Below are 25,142 nucleotides of genomic sequence, written 5' to 3' on the forward strand. Positions count from 1 at the left end.
GCAATTGAAGAGCTGTTACAGCATAAATTTTAATCCTAATACTACTACTGTTACTGATTGACGACGACGAATCGTGACTGATAGTAATGAGATAACCTGACATTTAAGTAGGAAGTCTAGTTAAAGGAAGTCTAGTTAACATATTATAGGTAAGATATAGTACTTGTAAACAATGTTACTGAAGTCATATACTTGGAAATAAAGTAAAATGTCACCCTAGACTGAGTGAAACATTATCATTACCTACTATATGTACCTAGGTAGTATAATCTCTTTTATAAAATGGTTTGTACTGTGATCTCTTTTACTAGCTAGCCTATGACTTAGGCTAGGTAGGTTAATTCATATAGGTACTAGCTATTTCGGTATTACCTATTTCTACTGTTAATTTTATACTTTATACCATATACCTATAAGATCTACCTAGTCTAACCTAACCTAGAGCACCAGGAACTCAACTGACCAAGGAGCAACCCCTCCCCCACCCCCTCAACCTGACCTAGGGTGCCATTAGTCATACTATGGGAGGTACAGAAATTTTGTAATTAGTATGGCTAGAGCTACCTCAACCTTATGTGCCAAATGACATACTAACTTTAGATTCAGGATTTCATCCAAGACAATGGTTTATTTATGGTTAACAAAAAAATTGTATAATATTTTTTTAGGAGACGATGAATAGAATGTATGCATTTTTATGCTTGTTGAGTGTCAGAGATAAACTTTTCCTTCTTTTGAAGATACTGTCATGTTTCAGGACCTGTACATTATGAAGATTAATGGCAGAACACAGTTAGTAGGTGACAAAGTAATTCTTGTGCCATACAAGAAGTCCCACGTCGCAAAGTATCATAAGTGGATGCAGTCACCAAGATTGCAGGAACTTACTGCATCAGAGCCTCTTACTGAAGAGGAAGAATATGATATGCAAAAGTCATGGTATGAAGATGATAATAAATGCACATTTATCATATTAGACAAAGGATGCTTTGAAGAAACAGGATCTGAGGAGCAGTCCATGATAGGTGATACTAATCTTTACCTTAATGAAGATGAAGGGAAATCTGTAGCGGAAGGAGAGATAATGATAGCGGAAATGGCTTTTGCAGGGAAGAAGCGAGGCTGGGAAGCGATGCTCCTCATGTTCCGCTACGGAGTGGAATTCTTAGGAATTGTGAAGTACCAAGTGAAAATTGGTATGTCGAACACTCCGAGTATTTGTATGTTCAAGAAGATGAATTTCTGCACTGTGTCTGAGTCACAATTGTTCAAGGAGATCACTATGGAAAGTGAAGTGAATGAGACATGGAGAACTTGGTTAAATGAGAACACAAAACATTTTAGTATTGTTCCACATGAAAATGAAGATCTAGGATAAAGTGTGATACTAAGACCTGCTGTTTCATTATATTCACATACCAGACAGCACAAGGACTGATTCTTGTAGCTGCTTGGGATCTTGGGATCCACCCACACTTATGCAGTGCTGGGTGCCACTTTTCTCTTTAATTTCAAGGAGCTTAAGCTATGAGGACTGTTTCTTGCTTACAAAATGGGCTGACTGTAAATAAAGAATTTGTATTAAAAGTTCAATTTTGATTTTTAAGAAAGTAACATGTTTTTGTTCTCTGTAGGTGGAGATGTCCAATACAAAAATCAGGAAAGCCAATGCCTCTGACAGTGAAAAGTTATTGGTTTTGATCAAAGAGCTGTCAAAAGAGCTCCAGTTGACATCATCAGTGCAGTTAATGCAAAAAGGTAATCAATTTGTTGTGGGTAACAGAATCTGATTGATTTAGTCCTTTTCATTTTAGATAAATTTTTAATGCAAATATTTCATACTGTATTTAGAAGGCAGTTTAAATTTCCATTTGCTTAATAAGTATTGTACAGTTAGCTGGAGGTCTTTTTCAGTTCAGCCTTATTTGTTTTAAGTAATTTTGCCATATCACTTTTGTAGCCTCACAATGTAATCTTCATTCTTTACTTATAGATGGTGCATGATAGCAACTAAATAATACTGTATACGCTCCTACTCCAATAAAAGTTAACACTTTACACAAGCTTTATTTATCACTGGCTAAATAATCCATTATAGACAAGCATCATTGAAAATAAGTTCCTCATTTTAATCTCATAAGAATTTTACTTTATCACCCCTGATATCTGGGTATTTGTAGATGTTGATACTTGATGTCTAAATAATGAAATTGAACTTTCACTAAAGTTTCAAAGGAATTAGAGATTAAGGAATTAAATGTCTTATAGGAAAATATTACTGGGTACCTTTTTGACATTTTGTAAAATAAGTACGTACTAGTACCTTGGAAATCTAAGGTGAAGGCCAAATGGTTTTGAAATGCTACATTCATATAGCAAGTACCGGTCTTAGAATGAAAGGAACAACAAAGAAAATAATAATAATGGAACTTTTAAAGTTAAAATGTTGCCAGCCTAGATCCAATGTAAGGAAACTATGTCACATTTTGGAAGTCTACCAGTAAATGGTACCGTGCCTTTTTTGAAGGTGGTTGATCTTTATTCAGAAACCTGATAGTAGTAACCGAAAAACACTGGCAAATATTGTAAGAGAAACAGTAACCATTAACATGAAAAAATACAAAAATCCCAATTATCTCTTTGTACAGATCTAGAGGATGGTGAATCTGGAAGGCCAGCAGTCTTTACTGTATATGTGTGTCAGAATGACCAAGGTGCCCTTATCGGGTATGTACTATTTTACAACACATATTCTACTTGGGAAGGCAGAAGTCTTTGTGTAGAGGAACTCTATGTCATTCCATCCAAGAGGAGAAAGGGGATAGGCTCATCTTTACTAAAGAAAGCAGTACAGGTAGGCAGAGATTTAGGTTTTTATTTATGCTCAGTCTTTTCATTTTACTCCTAGTGTACTTGATTATATATTTGTTTTCACTATCACCCGTTTTATAAGTATGTATTTTTGTTTCGAAAAGACATGATGGCCACAGTAATATTTTGAATCTTTCCTTACCTTACTGTGTAGATATGCAAGTGTGAATTCCTAGAATTACATTTCATCACCATCATTTTTGAATATGAAGAGAAACTAGAAAGTAATAAATTCCTGCAGGGATTTTGGTTGTCATCCCTTATTAGCTAAAACGGTCTTGAACTTGTCTGTGCTCGAGGTGCTATCTGAACCAGGATCACATTGAAGTGTTGATAAATGAGCAGGGTTTAACAAGGACTGCTAGGTGATGGATCATAAAAACAGAAGATATTGGATCGCTGAGACCTGAGAAAACAGAACATGACTTAGAGAAAAGATTCTTCTTCTTGTGTGGGGTGCCAGGAGGTTTTGCACAATTTGCAAAAGCACACTGTAAAATAGTGGGCTTGTGTTAAACTCCCCTTTTTCCCCAAAATATTAGCTCATTAAACACTATTGTTCCTTTAGGTTGCGCTCGAGAGAGGATGCAGTCGTGTTAATGTCACAGCGTATCCAGGAAATAAATTCCTTATGAGTCAGGGTGCTATTGACCTCACAAACATTGAGAAGTGGCTTTTCTTCAGAATAAACCAAAAAGCTATGGAAGATTTTGCTCATAGGTAGGTGCTGTCTTCGTTGAATAGAAAACACCTCATGAATGTAATTGTTTTTTGTTTGACTTGCATCTTTATATAGGAATATGAAAATTGCAGTATTTATTGTCAAATAATCATTACAAGAATATTGAAGGATTTCTTCCATGAACTCTGCAGTTGATGTGTCTTTTATCTTTGCAGGTGTAAAATTGTAGAAGGAACCAAAATAAGGGAAGCAACCAATGAAGATTTTAAAGGTGTCATGAAACTCATTCATGACCTTGCAAATTATGAGAAGATGCCTGATGGCCCAGTGATTACTGAAAAAAGTATGTAAGGATCTGTGCATGGTAAATATGATCACATATTGCTTGTCTTTGCTTATCTCTTTATGTAATATTTACGCTCCCTTTGCTTGAATTTTATAGAAAAAGAAAATAGAATTGTTTCAGTGACTCTTTCATTTTGCCAATGTGTTACCTCATAAGTTTTGTATTACAATGCACTGCAGTACAATGTCTTGTAACTTCTTATAATTAGGTAGTTTATAACATCCTAGAAATTTGCTATAATTAGGTGCTACTCATCTTCAGTTATTGAAGAATGACAGTGTGTTAAAAGTGAGGTTTTTGATATTTTGACTTATATGATATCCACATCCTGTGTTTAAAGGTGATATCTACATCTGGTGTTTAAAGGCATTGTTGATAAGTCCCAAATAAGTTGATCGCATTCTCTTTGCCGGTCACATTGCAGGAAAGGGGATAAGCCTAACTCTAGATAAAGTAGAAGGATTTGGGAGAGTAGACTTACTAATTTCATAATGATAAGCAAAACCTGAAAAATATATGGTAAAGAATATAATCTTTTCAAAGAACATCTACAGTACCAACATTGAAAAAAGATACTATATGGAAGAGATTTTGATCTTTTTATGGAATTTGAGTAGCTTCTCTAATAATGCTTTACTTGCATTCTTGGTGATGATCTTGAGACCTATCAAGTATTGTACTACACCACTAGGCTTCATAGGAAACTTGACAGCTGTATACCTTAAAAAATGTAATGTTTGTATGTAAACTGTAAGGGTGTCCTACTAACTTTGGTGTATATTCATTTTCATCAGATATTTTTCTTTTCCAGCTTTAGAAGAAGACAGCCAAAGCAGTGAGACATTCTATGAATGCTATGTGGCAGAAGCAGAGGGTCAGTTGGTTGGATATAGCATCTTTTTCTACACTTTCAGTGGAGAAGGACCTGGTGTATACATGGAGGATCTGTATGTAACCCCAGAGTACAGGAAAAGGGGAATTGGATTGGCACTATGGGGAAGTGTGATTAAGGTGAGTTGCTATTTATGGAATTGGTAGCATTCAGTGTTATCCATAAACTAAGCTGAGAATAAGTTCTATTAAAGGAAAAGGTTTTATGTAAAGAAAATGAGCTCTTGATTTTTTATTCAGGAATGGATTTATACATCTATCCAGGGTACCCGTGAAGATTTCAGCTGTGGTGTTTGATGTAGAAAGGTTGAATTCAAAAGGCTATCCTCAGTCATTGAGTCAGCCATGGAGAGTCTTATGAGGTTTCTGCTGCCCCTCTCGGTGCCAAAGATGCCACAGATATACACTATTGTTTTGCCAAGTGAACCCTCATCTTGCTGTCTTGGGGAAGTCTTGTTGCAGTCTTCATCTGCAATGTTGTTTATCTCTTTCAAATAAACATCAAATCTAGCTGTCTTAGCTGAAGTAACAGTCTCCTTTTAATGTCAAAGTGGTTGGAAGCGGTGGCTTTTCCACTGTGAAGAACAGTCTTTGGATGAACAAAAGATAACTGGAAGAAGAGGCATTGCTGGATGAAGGTGATGACGACAAAACATGACCAGATCACTAGGCAAGTGATGAGCCCAAATGTGACTTTAGGTAGTTTTTAGAAAATCTTGGGCAGAAAAGGGAAATCTCTTGTGGCTCATGAAGAATGAAAGACACTGGGACCAAAACCTGAATATCAGCATCAGATGAGCCAAAAAAAACTTTTGCTCTGTTTCTGCTATTGTACTCTCACCCTACATCAATCTTGGCTTCCAATGTAAAAGAAAATTTTTGTTACTCATTAAGAAGACAATTTTGACTTTTACTATGTTAATTATTTCAATATTTTTCATGCCAGTAAATATCTAAGTTAGTAGCTGATTTTCCCAACAAGGTATAACTAGTATTTACTTGTAATAGATAAAAAAATCATGTAAATTTTTGTATATCTCAGTTTAAAATGTACAGCATGGTATGTGACCATGGTTTATATGCTGCTATAAGTAACTCAAATGGTTACTGATAGTATACTGTTTGACCTACTGTAACTTTTTCTCCTCTTTTAGGCAAGTCTTAAGATCGGAGGAAAAAGGTGTGATTTTGCTGTCCTAGACTGGAACACCCCGAGTATTGAATTCTACAAACGTATGGGTGCGGTAGATATGACGCAAGAAAAGGGCTTCCATTTTCATAGAATGACCAAAGATGTTATGCAGTCATATGTCAGTGCTCCTTAATTTTTTTAATATATATGTGTCAACCTTGGTGAACACTACAAATATTTATTGAACTCTGAATAAAAAATATTAGATACATAAACAAGAATAAAAAAATATTAGATACATAAACAAGAGTATTTTTGTGGCTTGATTATAGTATATTTCTTGTGCTTTTGCATCCAAATTTTTGTTTAAAGCAAAATAATCCTGTAAACCAGTTTAGTATTTTGGCAGACACCTGGTTTTGTTCCCAAAATTACAGTTGAAAGATTAAGTTCTTAAAAATAAATTTTTTTTTCTCCTAACAAAGCATACAGTTATACTATATAAGGATGTCATTTGTGGTCTAATTTTCCCCAGATAGTTATTTTTTGCCTTCCTGACAGAACCTTCCTGACAGAAGAGCAATTGTTCATGCATTTCCCTTGTAAACTCTGTACCAGCAACCCCCATAGGTTGGATAAGTGCCTCAGTGGCGTGGTTGGTATGGTGTTTGCGTCCCACCTTGGTGGTCGTGGGTTTGATTCTCGGCCATTCCATTTAGGAGTGAGAGATGTGTATTTCTGGTGACAGAACTTTACTCTTAACGTGGTTCGGAAGTCACGTAAAGCCGTTGGTCCTGTTGCTGAATAACCACTGGTTCCATGCAACATAAAAATACCATAAAAAAAAAACCATAAGTTGGATAGTGCTGTCAGGTTCTTTGCGGCGTCCCTTTGGCCCCTAGCCTGTAACCGCTTTCATTCCTTTACTGTACCTCTATTCATATCTTTCTTCCATCTCGCTATCCACCTTCTCATAACAAATATTTCATAGAGCAACTGTGAGTTTTACTTCCTGTTACACCTTTCAGACCTACCTGCTTAATTTCCTTTCCGGCACTGAGTGACTTTATGGCCTTTGGCCTAAACTCTGTATTCACTTAATTCAATTCAGCAGCTGCAGCTTATTATCCTCATTGATGATGTCAACTGGATGCAAGTCAGCTAGAGATGAGGGAATGAGTGGTGGGCATTCTGTATATAATTGACAAGTTTGTATGTTACTTTTAATGTTTTAGAAACTCAGTTTTATCATTGCATTCCCATCAGTCATATTGTGCTAAAATAGCAATTTAGGGCGAAGCTCTAGATGTTAAGATTCCCAGGTTAATTGTGTCCAGTGGTTCCAGAAGAGCACTTTGGGACTGTATGAGTCAGGGACCAAGACTTTTGTGTGTCACTGGGTTACTTTATGTTGTATGAGATGTGAGGTTATAAATCCAATTGACCACATCTGTTGAAAAACAATGAGCAATGAATAAAGGATAGTTAAGAAAAAGATGAGACTACTGACATTTTAACACTTAAGATAACAAGCATCTAGTGGTTTTGTGCATAATAATAAATGACCACTATAATTTTTTTTCTGTAAAGTAGTCCAATTTTAAATTTCACTAATGCTTTGGTTCACTTGTGCAGAAAATCTATTTTAATACTTAATAATGTTTATAGGAAAATGTCCAAATAAATTGATAAGTAATTGGCATTTTGTAAATTAAAGAATCTTGAATCTAAACCACCCGTCTCATTAATGCCTAATTTGAGTCGTAATCAGATATTAATAGCATAGTACTTTACATAAATATAAGTATTAACTAAGTACAATAAATACTGTTGGAGTGGCAAGATGGCGCGCCGACATCGTAACCTTTCTTCGACGGTGAACAATCATGGTACGATATACCTAATCGTCATTGGTGGTGATTCACTCTTACTTGTGTTGACATTTTTGCTTTCGTGTTTTATTTCCGAAAAAATGAATTTAGAAAAAGTTCCAAACCAGCGGAAGTTGACGTTATGTCGGAAATATTATATGGGTAAGATAAGCAGCTTAATTTAATTGTTTCCGTCCATTTGGGATAATTAATAGGGTACGGTAGATAGGCCTATCAGCCAAGGCGTAGTACCTACCTACCTATTTTGACAGATCAAATTTCGGGGTGGGCGTAGCTTTGGGTTAAAGGTCAGATATGAATAGGCATGATAATAATTCCTGTTTAAAGGTGTCTGGTAATTCTAGGCTTAGGCTAAGATACCTATACCTATAGTATAGCTAATTTAGCGAAGGCCAAATCTTCGATTTTTTCTGTCAGGCATACGGGGCATGGGTACGGCCTATCCTTATTTATTGCTGTCTGTAAGTTTTTTCATCATGATTCTTGTAAAATCTGTTTTTTAACTGATTTTAAAACCAAATACTAGCCTTGGTAACTAGCAATAAACCTAAACCTATTGTATCGTGATCCTACGTAGGCCTATCTTTTTGAAAACTTGTGGCATAGGCTAAGAGAGCAAGTTTAACCAGTATTCAGATCTAGCTCTTGCTTTTCTTGACTAAATAGAGATGGATAGGCAGGCGGCCTCCAATACTACCTAACGTACCTAAGGCTACTTATTGGTGATGACGGTGGGGAGGCCTAGGTGCCAATTGGCCTACAAGACTATTTTTTTGAGCATGATGTGATGATTTGAACCCTAATTCTTAACCTAGTTTGTCATTTGCTTGGTAATTCTAGTCAATAACTCTGCTTGGAATGTAGGAAATATTCCCGTGAATACGACAGCCACTAGAGATTGGGGCGTCAAATCTACCTATTTCGCTGTGATTAGTACTGGACCCTGGGGGTTATTTACACAGTCGACCCCCCAAAAATAATGGGAAATTCTTAATAACCAACCCAAATACTATAGGACACTGTAATTTCCAAATAAATACCTGACTCGAAGTTATTACCTAGATTTACCATTTGCTTTTTTTAGTGTTTTATATTTTTTTAGTAGCTTATTTATGGTTCTTTTCATTGATTGTACGTTGGGTATCTTTCCAAAATGGGGCCCTTGGTTTTGTAGTATTGTACTTCTCAAACTAGACTTGCAACTTGACATTTATTTAATTTAATAATAATAATAATTAAATAACCTGTTGTATCTAGCCTATAGTACAGGCCACTGATAGGTTAGGTAAGCTGAATCACCTTAATTACCTCATAGCCTAATTACAAAGATTCCAAAATGGCTAATTATATGATTTGTGAGCAAAGACAATAGCTTAATTTTTGGCCTCTTTACCCAAATATATTTACTGCAACATTTACAGCGTAATTTTGTGGTTTAAGCAAGGATTGTTGTATAGGTACAAACATGCGTTTATAGACCTGTTATCATCATATATATTTATTTTACAATATCACTGTGGATGTTTGCTTATTTTTAAAGTTCTCAATTTTCTCCTTTTTTTTCCTTTTTTTTGTTTTTTCACAGCTGGCTTTGCACTCCTCCCATTCATGTGGGCAGTAAATGCATTTGGTTTCTTAGAGAAGCATTTTGGGCTCCCCCATATCCCGAGCAGAAACAGATCCGCAAGTGTAAGTGTGTTTCACAGTTTTTAAAGGTTACCTTTGTGTTATATTTAGGGTGAACTTGTATGTTGGTTTTTTCTTTTCATTCCATGGTAGTGTATACTTTACCAGTTTTATAAATTCGATTTAACCTCTCTTTGTGTTATGGTATTACATTTTAAGATATTTAATGTAAGGTATCTTTAATGACTTGCTCTATATTTGCTCTAATGTTAGATATGTGTGTTAATCAACGGTGATAATTTCAATTGCATATACAATACAGCATTAATGATTATCCTCCTTTGTGCTGGTGGACAGACAATTTGCGTTTGGGTAAAAATATAATTATTTCAACAGCCCATTTACTTAATAATAGCCATTCTTCAGTAGCAGTTATCTTCAGATGTGTCCCTGAGAAGAGTTCCCCTATGAATATACATCCAGGTCTGATAGCACCTCCTGTTGGTGAGACCTGGTTATGAGGGAAGTGGTCATTTGTTTATGCGTGTGATGTTTGAATCATGGCTGCAGTCTCATTTTCCAAGAAAATCTTGCTACAGTATTGCCCTCAATCATTATCAGATATTTTTCCTGACTGATAATTATCTTTGTATTATCCTTTCATGCATGTTATTTGGTTATGGCAGTTCCCCAGAATGCACTAAATTTTGTCCATTTGTCTGCATTTACTCGATCTTAAATGCTGATTTGTCAGCAATTTTATAAGTACAAGTTATAGTTTATTTAAACAACAGCCAGCTGTCTCTGGTTTTAACAGAAGAATGTTCCAGCTGTTTTGCTGGTTTTGTAGATACAGTATGTGTATGTACATTTTTCCTGAGAGTGCAAAACCCTCATATATACTGAGGTGTATTCTATGGTGACAGCTGGTTAAGTCGTCAAAATTTGTGTGTGGGTTTTTTTGTGGGATAGAAGTGAGGGCCCACAAATATGAGGGGTACCACATTTACTTCAGCTGCCATTTAGTGAAGTTGTGTGGTTTTTGTGTGGGTCGTGTCATGGATAACAACTTCTGACGGTGAAATCTTATTGTTATCCGGTTACTTAAATTTTATTGCATTTGACTGTTTAGTATGTCATGGTTATTAAAAAATGGTGTAATTTTTATTATTCTCATTTTGGCAATCATTATCTTATTATAAGATATATGAAGATTTCAAGTTCTTAATATTATAGAAATTATACAGTTGTTCAAACAAGATGTGAACCTTTGTCAAAGTGTTAAATTTGTATATTTAAAAGACATTTTGTAATATGAGAGAACCTCCTAAGTTGATTTTTTTCTCTGGGAGCAATGTGTTTTCATGAGCTCCAGAGGAATGTGTAGGTAGGCTGCCTTTATTTAGTTTATGGCATTTAATTTCCTTATAGGTAATCTTTTCAAAGAATTATTGTATTTTGTTCATTATATGGTCGGTTATCCTCCACAGATGTGATCATATCGGGCATAGGAGCGTTGGTATGGCTGATTGGACTCGCAGCGTGGGTCGTAGTCTTCCAAAACATGCGCAGCGAGTGGGGTGCCTTGGCGGATCGTATGTCATTCATAATACCAAAAGGAGTTCCATAGTTAGCTGAATTCTTATGATCTCCTTTGTATTATATTTTAATTTTATGTTAAATTCCTTGTGACCTCTACGGAGTGGTTTCTGTCATTCCAGTTTATGTTCCAAGGGCTTATTTTAATTTAGTAAGATAAGTTACTGATTATCTGCTGCTGTAATTGGTTTATTAACATTCTTTGGACTCGTGAAGATAGTTACACATCTTTATATAATTTGAATTGAAAAGATGCAGCATCATTTGTGAATTCTTTCATTCAATTAATGAATACTGCTCTATTGTGTAGCCGTATTCCATGATTTAAACAATTGTACCATATTAATTGCCTTTCCCTCGCTATTTGGACGTAGGGTGTTTTTTAGTTGGATGAGCATTTGCTTGTGATATTGAAGAGATGCTCCAAGTGAATGTTAATTATTGGTCAGAGATGCGTGCATAGCATAAGTGTTAATTCTTTCTGTACTTTTTTTTAACTGCATTGGAAATTCTAATGACATTGCATTTAAGAATGCACTGTATTCCCAATTCGCTATAGTCTGTAGATACAGAACCATCTTTTGATATATGAAGCTTCAATAAAACTTTTGTCTAGTTGCTGTTTTATGACCTTGAAACACCTTTGTTATAAAAATTGGTAAAGTTAAACAAATGTTCAAAATGTTATTAAGTACATACTTTATTTTTATACATTCAACTTCCCTGCCAGATATATACTTAGCTATAGACTCCGTCGTCCCCGACAGAAATTCAAATTTCGCGGCACACGCTAACGGTAGGTCAGGTGATCTACCGCCCTGCCCTGGGTGGCAGGACTAGGAAACCATTCCCGTTTTCTAATCAGATTTCTTCTGTCGCCCCGGACCATCAACATTGTTTTTGGTTCCTCTTGACTGGATTTTCTTTTTTCATCGACAATTGATCTTCTTGACCGACTTTTGGTGACGTATCTGGATTGTTGGATTGGCATACGCTTTTGTGGACTGTTTTTGTGGACTTGCTTTGGAATTTTCTTAGAATGTCTGACGCCGGAATGGTGATGAGATATTGTGTGAATGTAGGCTGTAAGGTGAGGTTGCCGAAAGCTTCGGTAGATCCTCACACAGTATGAAGGTGCAGAGAGTATGAATGCTCTTTTACTAATCTTGTAAGGAATGTGAGAATTTGAGTGAGAGAGAGGAAGAATCTAACTACTTATGTGAAGAAGTTAGAGAGAGAGAAAAGAGTGAGGAAACTTCCTCTAGAAGTTTGAGTGGTTCTAGATCTAATGAGCTAGTTCCTAGTTTGGGATCTTCCCCTCTTGTAAGAATTGCAACTTCTCCTTCCTTTTCAGCCTCTTCACCTATTGCAGATCCTGCAGATTCGGCAAAAGAACTTGCGGATCTAAAAGCAGCTTTCAAGATCCTGGAAAAACAAATGGCTGCTCTGCAAGGTAAGGCTAGTGATTGTACAGTGGACAGTGATGTGAGTGTCCCCAGTGTAGTGGAGGGGGCATCTGGTTGGCTCCACAACGCTCCCAGGTCTAGACCTCTTCCAAGCTCCCATGCCCAGAGGAGAAGGAATGTCAAAAACCGTAAGGAGGTTGTGGAGATTCCCCCACCGATCAGGTGTCCCTTCGGCAGGCTCTGTGATACCCCAGACTGCCAGGGATCGCTATTGCAAAAGCGTCCTGCGTGAGTGTTTCTCGTCATCGGGATCTTCGTCTCCTAGACGCGATTGGAGGGATTCGGATCGCTCGCGACCATTGAAGAGGAGTTGGAAGGCGCCGACTCTTGACTCGAGCCCGGAACGCTTCCCTGAGGAGTCGCCTTCGGATGTTAAGAGGGCAAAGAGAGCCCTTTTGTCACCAGTAGTTGACGAGGAGTCAATAGACTCCTCCCCTCCTCCTTCTCCTCCTCCTGAGGAGGAGAAAGAGGAGGCTACTAAGAGAATCCTCCTCTCTATGCAAGAACAGATATCGTCATTAGTGGGAGTGCTTGCAAAGGAACCTCCTCGAAGGAAAGATACTTCCCTTCCCATCAAGAGGTCCTCTAGACGTATGGAGGTCCCTGCCGCCAGGAGCGAAGCTCCTATCAGGAGTGAGGCTCCTAACAAGAGCGAGGAGCCAACCAAACGCAAGGTGTGAGGAGCCTAACAGGCGTGTGGCGCCAGCCAGGAGTGAGGAGTCACCCAGGAGGCAGGAGCCAAGAGCCAGGAGTGAGGAGTCACCCAGGAGGCAGGAGTCAGGAGTCAGGAGCCAGGAGTCAGGAGCCAGGAGGCCGGAGTCAGGAGGCAGGAGTCAGGAGTCAGGAGTCAGGAGTCGGAAATCTACCATGAGGCAAGATTCGACTAGACTCGTGTCCGAATATTGTGGCTCTTCTCCAGACAGAAGCACCTCTCCTTCGGATCGTAGGAGGTCTTGGAAAGACTCTTCCTCCAAACGAGAACATTCTGCCTCTTCCAATCGAGTTTTAGAAGAAGTGTCAGAAGACGAGCTCCCTACAAATGAGGGACTCTCTAACTATAAGACTTTAGCCTCCTTATTACCTCAAGAGTATGGAGACTCTCTTAGCCCAGCCGCTCCTCCTTCTCCTCGTTCGCTCTTTTCAAGTACTACAACAGTAAAGTCCTCTGCTTTCCTTAAGATGAAACCAGCAATTTCTATGAAGAAGGCCCTCCAGTCGCTGGATTCATGGATGGGCACTAAGAAAGAGTTGGGCAAAACAGTGTTCTGCATGCCTCCTTCCAAACTCCTTGGAAGGAGAGGTATTTGGTACGGAACAGGAGAAACTATGGGTCTTTCTCTCCCTGCTTCGGCGGACGCAGACTTCTGAAATCTGGTTGATGCCTCCAGACGACACTCTTTAGGGTTGGCCAGATCGACATGGAGCATTTCGGAATTGAACCACCTTCTTAAAGGATTATTCATCGTCTTAGAGGTGTTCAATTTCCTGGACTGGTCTCTCGTCGGAGTACTTGCTAAGAAGTCTCAGGACTCGGAGTTTCTTAATAACCCAGAAGTTCTCCATAGCGTCCTGGCATGCATGGACAAGGCGGTACAAGACGGTTCGGGAGAGGTTTCTTCCCTATTTGGAGCTGGTTTGCTGAAAAAGAGATCGGTGTATCCGTTTTGTCAAAGGCTGTTTCTCCTAGTCAGAGAACCGCGTTATTGTTCGCCCCTCTATCCGATCATCTGTTTCCTTCTCAGTTGGTGAAAGATAGATCTCGCTCACTAACTGAGAAGGCGACACAAGACCTCCTTGTACAGACTACGAAGAAGAGTCGCCCTGTAGTTTCTACGATTAAGAAGGACTCTCGTCCTCCTCAGCAGCCCTTTCGTGGAGGTGCAACGGCTCGTCCCCCTTCCAGAAAGAAGAGCTCTGATAAGAGAGGAAGGTCTTCCTTCAGGTCCTTCAAGAAAGGAAAATGACTTGCTTATCCTCCAAACACCAGTAGGCGCCAGACTCCTGAACTTTACAGGAGCCTGGGCGCAGAGAGGAGCCGACTCTTGGTCGGTTTCGGTTCTAAAGAAGGGATACATCATCCCCTTCGAAGACAGTCCTCCCCTAACCTCTACTCCTCGGGAACTGTCAGCGAGATACAGAGACCCTGTATTGAAAAATACGCTCCTTCAAATGGTGGATCAAATGTGGGAAAAGGAGGCCATCGAACTTGTACAGGATCCACTCTCCCCGGGATTTTACAATCGCCTTTTCCTAGTACCAAAGGCTTCGGGGGGATGGAGACCGGTACTGGACGTAAGCGCGCTGAACCGATTTGTACAAAAAGGAAGAATTCCGAATGGAAACGTCCTCCTCGGTGATGTCAGCCCTACGTCCAGGAGATTGGATGGTCTCTCTGGACTTACAAGACGCATATTTCCACGTTCCCATTCACCACTCGTCAAAGAAATATCTTCGGTTTATGATAGGGGGCAAGATTTTTCAATTCAGGGCTCTGTGTTTCGGCCTGTCTACAGCTCCTCAGGTCTTCACCAACCTGATGGCGAATGTAGCGAAATGCTTCCATCTAGAGGGAATCAACATCTCCCTCTACTTAGACGACTGGCTGATCAGGGCCAAGTCGGAGAGCCAGTGTTTGGAGGACCTGATGATAACACGAAATATGATACAGTCTCTGGGATTACTCGTAAACCTCGAGAAGTCGCAACTGATCCCCAGCCAGAACTTGGTCTATCTGGGGATTCAGATGGATTCTCGAGTTTTTCGGGTATTTCCTTCGCAAGAGAGAATCACTCGAGGCTTGTCAAGAATCTCAAACTTCTTAGAGAGAGAACACAGTTCAGCGAGGGAATATTTGAGCCTGTTAGGGACTCTGTCCTCGCTAGAAAAGTTCTTCACTCTAGGGAGGCTTCACCTTCGCCCTCTTCAGTTTTTCCTGAAAAGGTTTGGAGTTGGAAGACGGGGCAACTCTCAGACTCTTTTCCGATTCCACAGGAGGTGAAGAATCACTTAAGTGGTGGATCATTCCTCTAAAGAAGAAGAAACGAAGGCGTGTCACTTGCCCGGCAGAACCCCAACCAAGTGTTATTTTCCGACGCTTCGGAGTCGGGATGGGAGCGAACGCTAGGAGCAAGGGAGGTGTCGGGCACCTGGACAAAGGAACAGGTGTCTTGGCATATCAATTGCAAGGAACTAGTAGCCCAATCACCTGGCCTTAAAGATTCTTCGAGGAGGTAGTCAGAGGCGGGGTGGTTCAGATAACTCGGACAACACCACGGCTCTGGCTTACATCCGCAAACAAGGAGGGACTCATTCATTCTCCCTCTATCAGCTAACAAGAGATCTGTTAACCTGGACAGAGGAAAGAGGTATAACTCTCCTCACAAGATTTGTACAAGGGATACGAAATGTAGAGCAGACAGGCTAAGCAGGAGGAATCAGGTCCTCCCCACAGAATGGACTCTACACGCAGAATGTGTCGAAGTCTGTGGTCCCTGTGGGGAGGCCTCACATAGACCTAATTTGCTACGTTCCTCTCCAAAAGAGTAGAGATCTTTTGTTCACTAGTAGAAGATCCAAGAGCCTTTGCAATCGACGCGTTTCTCCTAGATTGGTCGGGCCTAGACGCCTACGCCTTTCCCCCATTCAAGATCCTGGGGGAAGTACTCAGGAAATTCGTGGCTTCAAAGGGGATGAAGTTGACCCTCATAGCCCCATTTTGGCCAGCCCAAGAATGGTTCACGGAGGTACTGGAGTGGATAGTGGACTTCCCCAGGTCTCTGCCAAGCAGAACAGATCTACTCAGACAACCCCACTTCGAGAGGTTTCATCACAACCTCCCCGGTCTCGCTCTGACTGCCTTTCGACTATCGAAAGACTCGTCAGAGCGAGGGGATTTTCTCGCAAAGCTGCAAGCGCTATCGCTAGAGCCCGCAGATCTTCAACGAGACGAGTATACCAATCGAAGTGGGAAGTCTTTAGGAGATGGTGTAGGACGAAGAAGCTGTCCTCCTCCAGTATCTCTATAACTAACATTGCCGATTTCCTCCCTTTTCTTAGAGAGGAATCGCATCTTTCTGTGTCTACCATCAAGGGATACAGGGAGTATCTGTCTTCAGTATTCAGGAATCGAGGGCTGGAGATTGCAGAGAAATAGGATCTCCACGATTTGATTCGGTCTTTCGAGACTTAGAAATCAAAGACTCCAAGAACACCTAGCTGGAATCTGGACGTGGTCCTGAAATTCCTTGCCTCGGACAAATTCGAACCTCTACATCTTGCCTCCTTTAGGGACATTACTAGGAAATGTTTATTCCTATTGTCTCTCGCGACGGCCAAGAGGACGAGCGAATTGCACGCTCTGGACTCTAAAGTGGGGTTTAAAGGAGATGCAGCTATCTGTTCGTTCCAGACATTATTTCTGGCGAAAAATGAGAACCCATCAAAACCTTGGCCCAGGAGCTTTGAGGTAAAAGGCCTATCTAACCTGGTAGGTAGAGAGATAGAGAGGTCTCTCTGCCCGGTTAGAGCTCTTAAATTTTATTTGGAGAAAAAGAAGCAGATGGGAGGCTGTCAACAAGGTCTTTGGTGTGCTGTGAAGAACCCCAAAAGACTCATGTCTAAGAACGCCTTAGCCTTCTTTGTGAGAAGCGTAATTACTGAGGCGCACAAGAACTGCCCGGATGAATCCTTCGGACTTCTAAGGGTTAAAACTCATGAAGTAAGGGCAGTAGCAACGTCGCTAGCGTTTCAAAAGAATATGTCTCTAAGGAATATCATTGAAACTACATTTGTTCCGACACGGCATACAAACCTTCGTCCTTTTACAATAGGAAGGTACTAGCGGCAGCTGGATAGGTCGTAAGCTTTCGAACAAGGGGTTCGGTAGTTAACTGCTTGTCCGACAGGCGCGCGCGCGCGACTGGTAGGTAAACAAATCACTTTTGCTTTCGGCCTGCTGGCGTGTGGACGTGTATCATCGCTCTCTGCCCGCTTCATCGTCGTTGCTTTCGCATGGTTGTGTTTTTCTTTTTCTATTTATCTAGTGAAACTGAATTGTAAGTACAATCATTTCATATTTATTTCCATTGAATTCAAGTGTGAATTAAAGGATCTTGGTTTCACCACGCCCTCCGATTACCCGAGTGCCGGGACTGAAGGGCGTAAGTGCGGGAATTCATTTTTCCCGGAGGAATGATCCTCGTATTGTGTTATATGCTCGGTGCCGAGGGCGGGGAGCGCTCGCTCCCCGAGCCGTATATTTGGGTTTGGAATGTGTAGATGAAAATCGTAAGTAAGTCTCTTTTTCATTTATATTTTTTTTGACCTGTGCCCCTTTTGCCGGCGCGAATGCGCTCGGCACGGAAACTTATTCTGTATGGAAGTGGAATCGCAAGTACAGTATTCTTTTTCATTTTCATATATTTATTTTGATTGTAGCAATACTCATTTTGGATCAGTTTCCGAGCTTACCCGGAAATTGATCCTTTCCCCTTTTTATTTGAATGAAGTGAAATCGCAAGTGCAGTTCTTTTTCATTTTCATTTTTTATTGAGATTGCATTGTTTACTGGGATCAATGTTTCCGCTATTTCCCGGGAATTGATCCTTCCCCTTTTTATTTGTATGAAGTGAAATCGCAAGCGCAGTATTCTTTTTCATTTTCATTTTTTTTTTATTGCATCAATTCATTATGGATCAAGGTTTCCATAAACCTTGATCCATAAAGGTAGGAATGGATCCTTTTACCCTTGCACTCGGTACCGAGGGCGCAAATGCGCTCGATCCGAGCCCTTATTCATTGTAAAGTGAATCGTAATGCAAGATGCATTTTCATTTTATTCCTTATTATTGATTGCATCAATATTTATTTGGTTCAAGTTCCGCTCAGTCAGGAATTGATCCTTATGCCTTGCATTCGGGCCGATGGCACGATTGCTCTCGGGCTTTTATATTGTTGTTGGGTACATGGGTGCTGTGCGGGGGTGGGAACGAGAACCCCCCCCCCCACCCCCGCTCAGCTCCCACAGATGGCCCTTATCCCCTTGGGGGGGGGGGAGGTTATCGGCGTTCTTCTCCTCGCCCGATCCGTCGAGCGCGGGGGGAGGGCGCTCGGTTCCCGATGTACAATTGTATTCGGGGGTCCTCCACTCGTTCGGAGAGGGCTCACCCCCCCCCCCCCCCGCCGCGAGGGACTTCCCCCCCCACTAATCGCTACTTACTGTTATTTCCGCAGGTGCTACTGCACGAGGGTGGACCTTGGTGAGGTATGGGCGTCCTTCCATTTGCAGGGCGTGCTAGTGTCCAGGGGCTGCGGTTCTATGTCTGGGCCTACTGCGGTCACCCATGGAGTGGTGACCACGCAACCAGGTGCGACGTCCCTCCTCACCTGGTGTACTCGCCTCAACGTGGTAACAGTCTTGCCTACAGCCGCTGTGAAGTGCCGTTCGCCGTACCGAGAGGGGGGGCGTTGGGGGGCTGCCGCCGCCGCTCGTGGTTGCCGCGCTGCAGCGACCACACTTCCGCTGCCCATAGAGCTCGCCCCTGGACCTGCCGCCGGTACCAGGATGTTGCTGGCTGCTGCTCCACTTCCTGTGTTTCGGTGCTGCCCTGCCGTACCTGCCGATTCTGGCTGACCTGTCCATGCAGTTGCTGCGCTGGCTGTCCCTACCGTTGCTGCGCTGGCTGTCCCTGCCGTTGCTGCGCTGGCTGGTCCCTGCCGTTGCTGCGCGGCTGGCTGTCCCTACCGATGCTGTGCTGGCTGTGCCTGCTGTTCCTGAGATGCCCATACCTGCTGATGTCGTCCCTGTTCGTGGTGGTACTACCCAGACTTGGTCGGTCTGTACAGGTGCGTCCGGGCCCTGTGGCTTCGGCTACAGCAGCCCCGGCTCCGTCCTGGATAGCAGATCTTACGTCTGTCCTGAGGAAGCTGACGAAGAAGAGGAGGAAGGTGTCGTCGTCGTCGTCTTCATCTTCTTCATCGTCGTCGGCTGCCGCCTCTTCCCCTTCGACTTCTAAGGCTTCACAGCTGAGGAAGAAGAAGGTTGCCTCCTCCCTCCTAAGAAGTCTCCCTCGGGAGCTTCTCGGGACCCGTCTCACCTCGGTGGGACGGGAGGGTTCCTTCCGCTGGTCCTCCTGCTCCTTCGGGAGCGCGGGGCCCGTCTCTTCTTCCGCAAGGAAGAAGACTACGGGGACCAGAGGGGTACCGGCTAACACCGGTACTTCCTCGCCTGGTGTCAGTGGTTCTGCCACTGCATCAGGGTCCGTCTCGGCCTCTCGTTCGCTGGGAGGTACCGAGTGTACGGTCGCCTACCAGCGACCGTGCAGCCCAGGAACCAGACCCCCTCTGAGTCCGCTCAGCGTCAGGTTCATGGCACGGGGCGGAAGACTGGTGACAGCCGCTCACGTGACTCTCACCAGACCAGCTCTCACTCTCCGCGGCGAACAGCTGGCTACCCGGGAACGACCTGACGGTCCACGACCGGCCACGGGGCTGAGGCTGGGAAGAGGTCCTCCCGTTGCGCCGGTGCCAGCACGGCTGGAACCAGCGACGTGACGTGCCGTGAGGACAAGCACCGGTTCCTCACTGTGACAGTGGAGCCTGCAGGTTCGCCTGACCGTCGCTCTCACAGAGAGCGATCGGGTATGGCAACCAGCACCAGCTCTTCTGACACTCGAGATCGGGGGCCGCTGTGCTCAGTCCAGCCGTTCTCCACAGCGAGACGGTTCGAACAGGCCTGCAGCTCGATCGCCACCGCGGGTTGACGATCGCCTGCAGCCCTCCAAGCCTGCTGGTTCTGCCAGCGAGCGAGGAGGGAGCGTCAGGTCTGCCTCTCCCGTACCTTCAACCTCCTCGGGTTACACCGGGAGGAGCGAGGTATTGAGGAGTGATCGTGAGGGGTGCGCCCCTCATGATCCCACCACGACGCCCTACGTGCCAGGCACGGTTCTTGGACCGGCCAGGACGTATGCGCAAGTGGATGGGGGAAGACCGAGAGGGCTGTCGCTGTTCCCCCTTCTTAGGAGGAAGGTTCTCGGAATATGCTCTTGTTCGAAGGGCTTAACGGTCCCACTCTGCAAGATGCTGTGAATTCCCGAGATCTAGAGGAACTTTGCCGAGGTTATGGCGCTGATTCGTCAGCACAACGACCTCGGGGAAGGATCGCCACTCCCACCAGCAGAAGCCACGTCTCGGCTCGATCGTTTTGGGGCGGAGAGGGAACCCAAATCGACGGTGGTCTGCCGCGATCGGAGCTTGCCGACTGTGTTGAACCAGGTAGTCTCTCGTCTCCGGACAAGAAGGCTCTCTCAGTTTCTGGCCGGTCGAACAAGCTACTTCACTTCCTCTACTGCGACAGAGGCGTTTCTACGTGTCTTCGGACACCGTAGTTGAATGATCCCCTTCGGTTCCTCCTGAGGTTTCGACCTCGACGAGGACTGGAATGAGTCGGAGGACGGTATCGGCTCTCTCCTGTCAGGTGTCGATCAGCCCCACCCAGACGACGTTCACAGTGGCGGCAGACCCTTAACCTACAGTTATGAGTTCGTAACCCTCCTCGGGGGAAAAACGTTTTCTCCTGACGATACGTTTTCCCAGGCTCTGAGAGGCCATCGCCGTAAGGCGATGGCTGCTCCTTTTCTTCTCCAAACTGCTAGTTCCGCTGGGAGGCGCAGCCAGTATCCAATTCCTCCCCCATTCCCTCTATCCTTACGGCTACGGGGAGGAAAGGGGAGGGATCCTACAGAGATTTTCTCTGTAAGATCCCAAGTTAGGGGCTGCGCTACCGGGGGGACCTTCGGGTCCTACCTGACGTAAGCCCCGGTTGTTGAGGAGGGATCCTGCCCCTTTCTCGATTCCTACGGGAATCGAGAGGACACCAGCCGATATCGTTTGACGAATTCGGTGGGGGGTTTCGCAGAGTGCTTAGAATTCTACGGAATTTCTAGCGCACTCAGAGTGTTCGAGTTTTTTACGATCTCCAAACACTTAGGCGAGACCACGGTCCAAAGTGAGCGAGAATCCCCACCGATAATTGTTACACGATAATCGGGAACCTCGCTTATGCTCGAATTCCTGTAATTTTCTAGCATTTGGAAGAAGACTGCTGCTGGAAGAAGAGTATCTCACCGTAGGCGTTAACCTGGAATAGAGAAAGAACGGACGGGAACTTCCAGTTTGGCTTGAACTTTCGTCTTCGGTATTCTGTTCACCATTGAAGCTTTCCTTTGGGAAAGACTTCTCCTTCACTCTCTTGACTAGAGAACGAAGGTGGTCGATCTCCAATCCTTATTCTCATTCCTCGAGGGGAAAAGAATTTAGGATGGAGGTCGTGGTACAGAACCTACAAATATACTACGATATTACCCTCGCGACATGATTGCTTTTAACAGTTGAATTGTCCGGGGGGTAGGCGCATACCGTAGTTTAACTCTACTGTTTGTGACCGAGACGAATTGTATCTTAATTGAACTGCAACTCGGGGTTGCCTGCAACCTCCCAGCAGTTATCAGTTTCGATTTTAGATACTTGGTATTGTCATGACAACACCAAATCAGCTTTTGTATTTACCGAAATCCGTTTCGGTTAAATATAATTGCTCGAGCGTATTCTTTATGCTCGATGGTTCTAGCCGAACGCATTCCTTCATGGAATAATGGATTACCTGGCAACTCAGGATGACGAGTCACCGAGAGCTACTGCTATTGAACTGCCTGATAGCGGCTCAGTATCAGCTAGGTCTCGGAGATGCACGGTCGGTTACGTCTCTCTCTCCCCTGGTTGATTGACTACCGAACCGTATCTCTGCCCCAACAATCATGGACTTAGGTCTCTGATTAACGGGGATTCTCGCAATAATGAAGGACGCATCTACTGCTGTGACGCTCCGATTTCATCGCCTTCGACATTGCGAGAATTTTCAACAGAGATATCTCTTGGACTCTTTCATCTTTCTGTTTACCGCACGGTAACAGAAGTCTGTACTAGTCAACCGCTTCATCGCACCGCGATAAGGAGAATGATTTTTGCAGACATCTGAGTTTGTCTTCAAAATATCTCGTATTCGTAGGTGTGCAATTATTCATTGCTCGCCCCCGAATTAACAGATATGTCAGAAGACATCGCCTACTCTCCGGACCTGACAGCTCTACTTCCAAATGTCAGCCATGAGAAGCAGTTCTTCAGGCAGTATTTCCCTGTCTTCATTACTGAAAACGACTCCGCTTTTATTGCAACTACGATCCTCACCGGACAGCAATGAATAGCAGTTAGCGTTCTCAGTCTTTGTAGCACAGGTTCAGAATCTTGAGAATCCTTCTTCCTCGGTTCAGCTGTGAAGACGTAGGTTGCATTTTCTGTACACCTTCGTCTTCAACGACACATAGTGTTTGTTTCTCCCTTAGCCGAGAATCAACTATACTATGAGTTATTGCCATCACGGACCTCGATCTCTAGAAGGCAAGTGACTTTCGCCTGTTGGGCACATGCCTTAAGAGAGTCATCACCTTGCCTTCTGGCATCGGTGACGAACAAATTATTTGTTTAGTCTCTTGGCAATAACCCTTTTAAGGCGAAGGTCACGTGACTTGCTCGGGTGCTTGGACAACTTGCCTCCTACGAACGTCAGTCAGTCGGCAGCTGTCAGAGCTCCCAAGTCTGTTACGAACTTCGCTGTGGACTTAGTTCGGTTGTTCCATAACAATCTTTTCTTCGTCCTAACGGCTTGTCACAGTACCCATACCATCGACACCCAACATTGAGTGTCGGTGTCCTATCCACTACCGAGAACAACAACTTCGCTGCAGACGGATAGACCAGTATGGGTACAGGACATCACCGAAGTTGAGAAGAGGGATAGGTCATACGACCATTCCCTTCTTTTCCTCTGAGGTAATTGCATGACTTTTACTGCGAAGTCAAGCATCCAGGGATGGGGATTCGTGACGCGCGAAATTTCGTACCGAATTCGTAGCGAAGACTCTGAACCCTTCGGTTCCTGACGATCGGTTAGAGTCCTTCACAATCCCCTCCTCCCAATGGACTTCACCGCCTTCGATGCGAAGGAGATGCTGCTTTGTCCTGTGAAAGCGCGGACCGCGCTTTCTGAAAGAAACTCGACATCCCAGGCCGAGTGTTGAAGACTCTTCGTCAGCACCAAGATGACCTAGAAGTACACTCCCTCGAGTTACACAAGAACTTCTCCGTGGCGCAGGTACTGAAGGCAGGGGTCTGGTACAACCAGACCACCGGCACCTCCTTCTACCTTTTGGATATTGCCCACAGGTCCTTGGATCGTTTTCCTTAGGACCCGTGGTGGCTGCTCAACACGTTGTCTAGCTACCCAGACCCTAGCAGGCTGGAACAGCATCGAGTCTGGGTGTGACTGTAAGAATAGATAAGTGAATGAGAGAGTGACTGGCTTCTCTTCCTATCTTTTTCTCCCCCTCTACCTGTGGGTAGAGGGATACGGTCATCACCTTGTGGATAAGGACGAGAGCCGGTGAGCATACTCGGACAGAGCCCCATCTATCCCTTTCACTAGGGATGGGAGCGAATATCACCACTTCCCCTCCTACAGGGGGGGGAAGTGGATGCCAACAAAGAGACAAACCATAACTTTATGTTGCCTCTTGCAAATAGGAACTTGTTCTTGTTTGCTGGGTACGAAGAGATTAGCTTGCTCTCTCTTAGTACTTGTCCAGAGTCTGACATGATCCTGCGGTGGCACACCCCGATCGGACAAGAGGCTTGGGATCCCTCCCTCGCTTCTTTTACGACCAGGGAGGCATTCCAAGGTTGGGCGAACACCAGTCTGTTCACAAAAGACTCAGATTCCTCCCACCAAGAAGTGAGTCTTCCTATTGTAAAAGGACCGAAGTTTGTATGCCGTGTCGGAACAAATGACAATTTGTCCAAAATTGCATTTTTCCTAACTATACAAACCTGAGGTCCTTTTACACATAGCCCCACCTCATGCCACCCCTCACTCTGCAGTTTTTGCTTGGGCCAAAAGCAGAAATGATTTGTTTACCTACCAGTCGCGCGCGACGCGCCTGTCGGACAAGCAGTTAACTACCGAACCCCTTGTTCGAAAGCTTACGACCTATCCAGCTGCCGCTAGTACCGTTCCTATTGTAAAAGGGACCTCAGGTTTGTATAGTTAGGAAAAATGCAATTTTGGACAAATTGTCATATTGGAGATGCAATTCAGTTTTTTGCATCTCATTACCTGAAGGTGTGAGAGTGATCTATGAGAAATGCTTCTCTCTCGGTCCATTTGTATCAGCAGATACAGTACTGGGACTTGGAGCAAAGACTGATCCTTAAATATTTTATCTTAAATGTACATAAACCCTCTTGTCAGATATTGTGCTTGGTTTCTATTAGCAAGCGTGCTGATGTCGCACGGGCGGCTGGTGTCTTTGCTGGTAGGGGACCAGGGGTATTGTATGGCTAGTAGGGGGGTGGGGGACAAATTTTTTTTTTGTGTTTTGTTATAAAGTGTACATGTTTTCATGTTTCGAGTTGGATTGGTTTTGTTTGTAGGGAGTTTGGGGATAACTCCTTGCAATCTTAGAAGTAACATGGATGTTAGATCAGGTGATCGGGATCGGTCGTTGTGCTCCTGAAACAAGGTGTATGT

General features: G+C 43.4%; 3 protein-coding genes across 4 annotated transcripts in view; 2 read left to right on the forward strand and 1 right to left on the reverse strand.

Moving 5' to 3' along the window:
* Window positions 1–25,142, reverse strand: part of LOC135213163 (uncharacterized) — a gene marked incomplete at its 3' end in the record, with an annotated part of 298,865 nt that overhangs the window by 83,028 nt on the left and 190,695 nt on the right.
* Window positions 7–11,071, forward strand: LOC135213148 (thialysine N-epsilon-acetyltransferase-like). 2 transcript variants are annotated; one of them, XM_064247090.1, is made up of 9 exons: window positions 7–149; window positions 1,635–1,758; window positions 2,649–2,854; window positions 3,440–3,591; window positions 3,769–3,896; window positions 4,711–4,910; window positions 5,945–6,100; window positions 9,400–9,503; window positions 10,931–11,071. In XM_064247090.1, exons 2-8 carry the CDS (start codon window positions 1,641–1,643, stop codon window positions 9,433–9,435), a joined length of 996 nt encoding a protein of 331 aa, XP_064103160.1. In that variant the 5' UTR covers window positions 7–149; window positions 1,635–1,640; the 3' UTR covers window positions 9,436–9,503; window positions 10,931–11,071. The 2 variants fall into 2 exon arrangements, with proteins under 2 accessions (XP_064103160.1, XP_064103161.1); XM_064247091.1 differs by lacking the exons at window positions 5,945–6,100; window positions 9,400–9,503; window positions 10,931–11,071 and adding an exon at window positions 5,031–5,934.
* LOC135213357 (N-acetyltransferase 9-like protein) lies at window positions 749–1,378 on the forward strand. Its single transcript, XM_064247335.1, has one exon. The coding sequence runs from the start codon at window positions 749–751 to the stop codon at window positions 1,376–1,378; it is 630 nt and encodes a 209-aa protein (XP_064103405.1).

This window comes from Macrobrachium nipponense, chromosome 42, assembly GCF_015104395.2.
Source record: "Macrobrachium nipponense isolate FS-2020 chromosome 42, ASM1510439v2, whole genome shotgun sequence".
NCBI classification, from domain to species: domain Eukaryota; kingdom Metazoa; phylum Arthropoda; class Malacostraca; order Decapoda; family Palaemonidae; genus Macrobrachium; species Macrobrachium nipponense.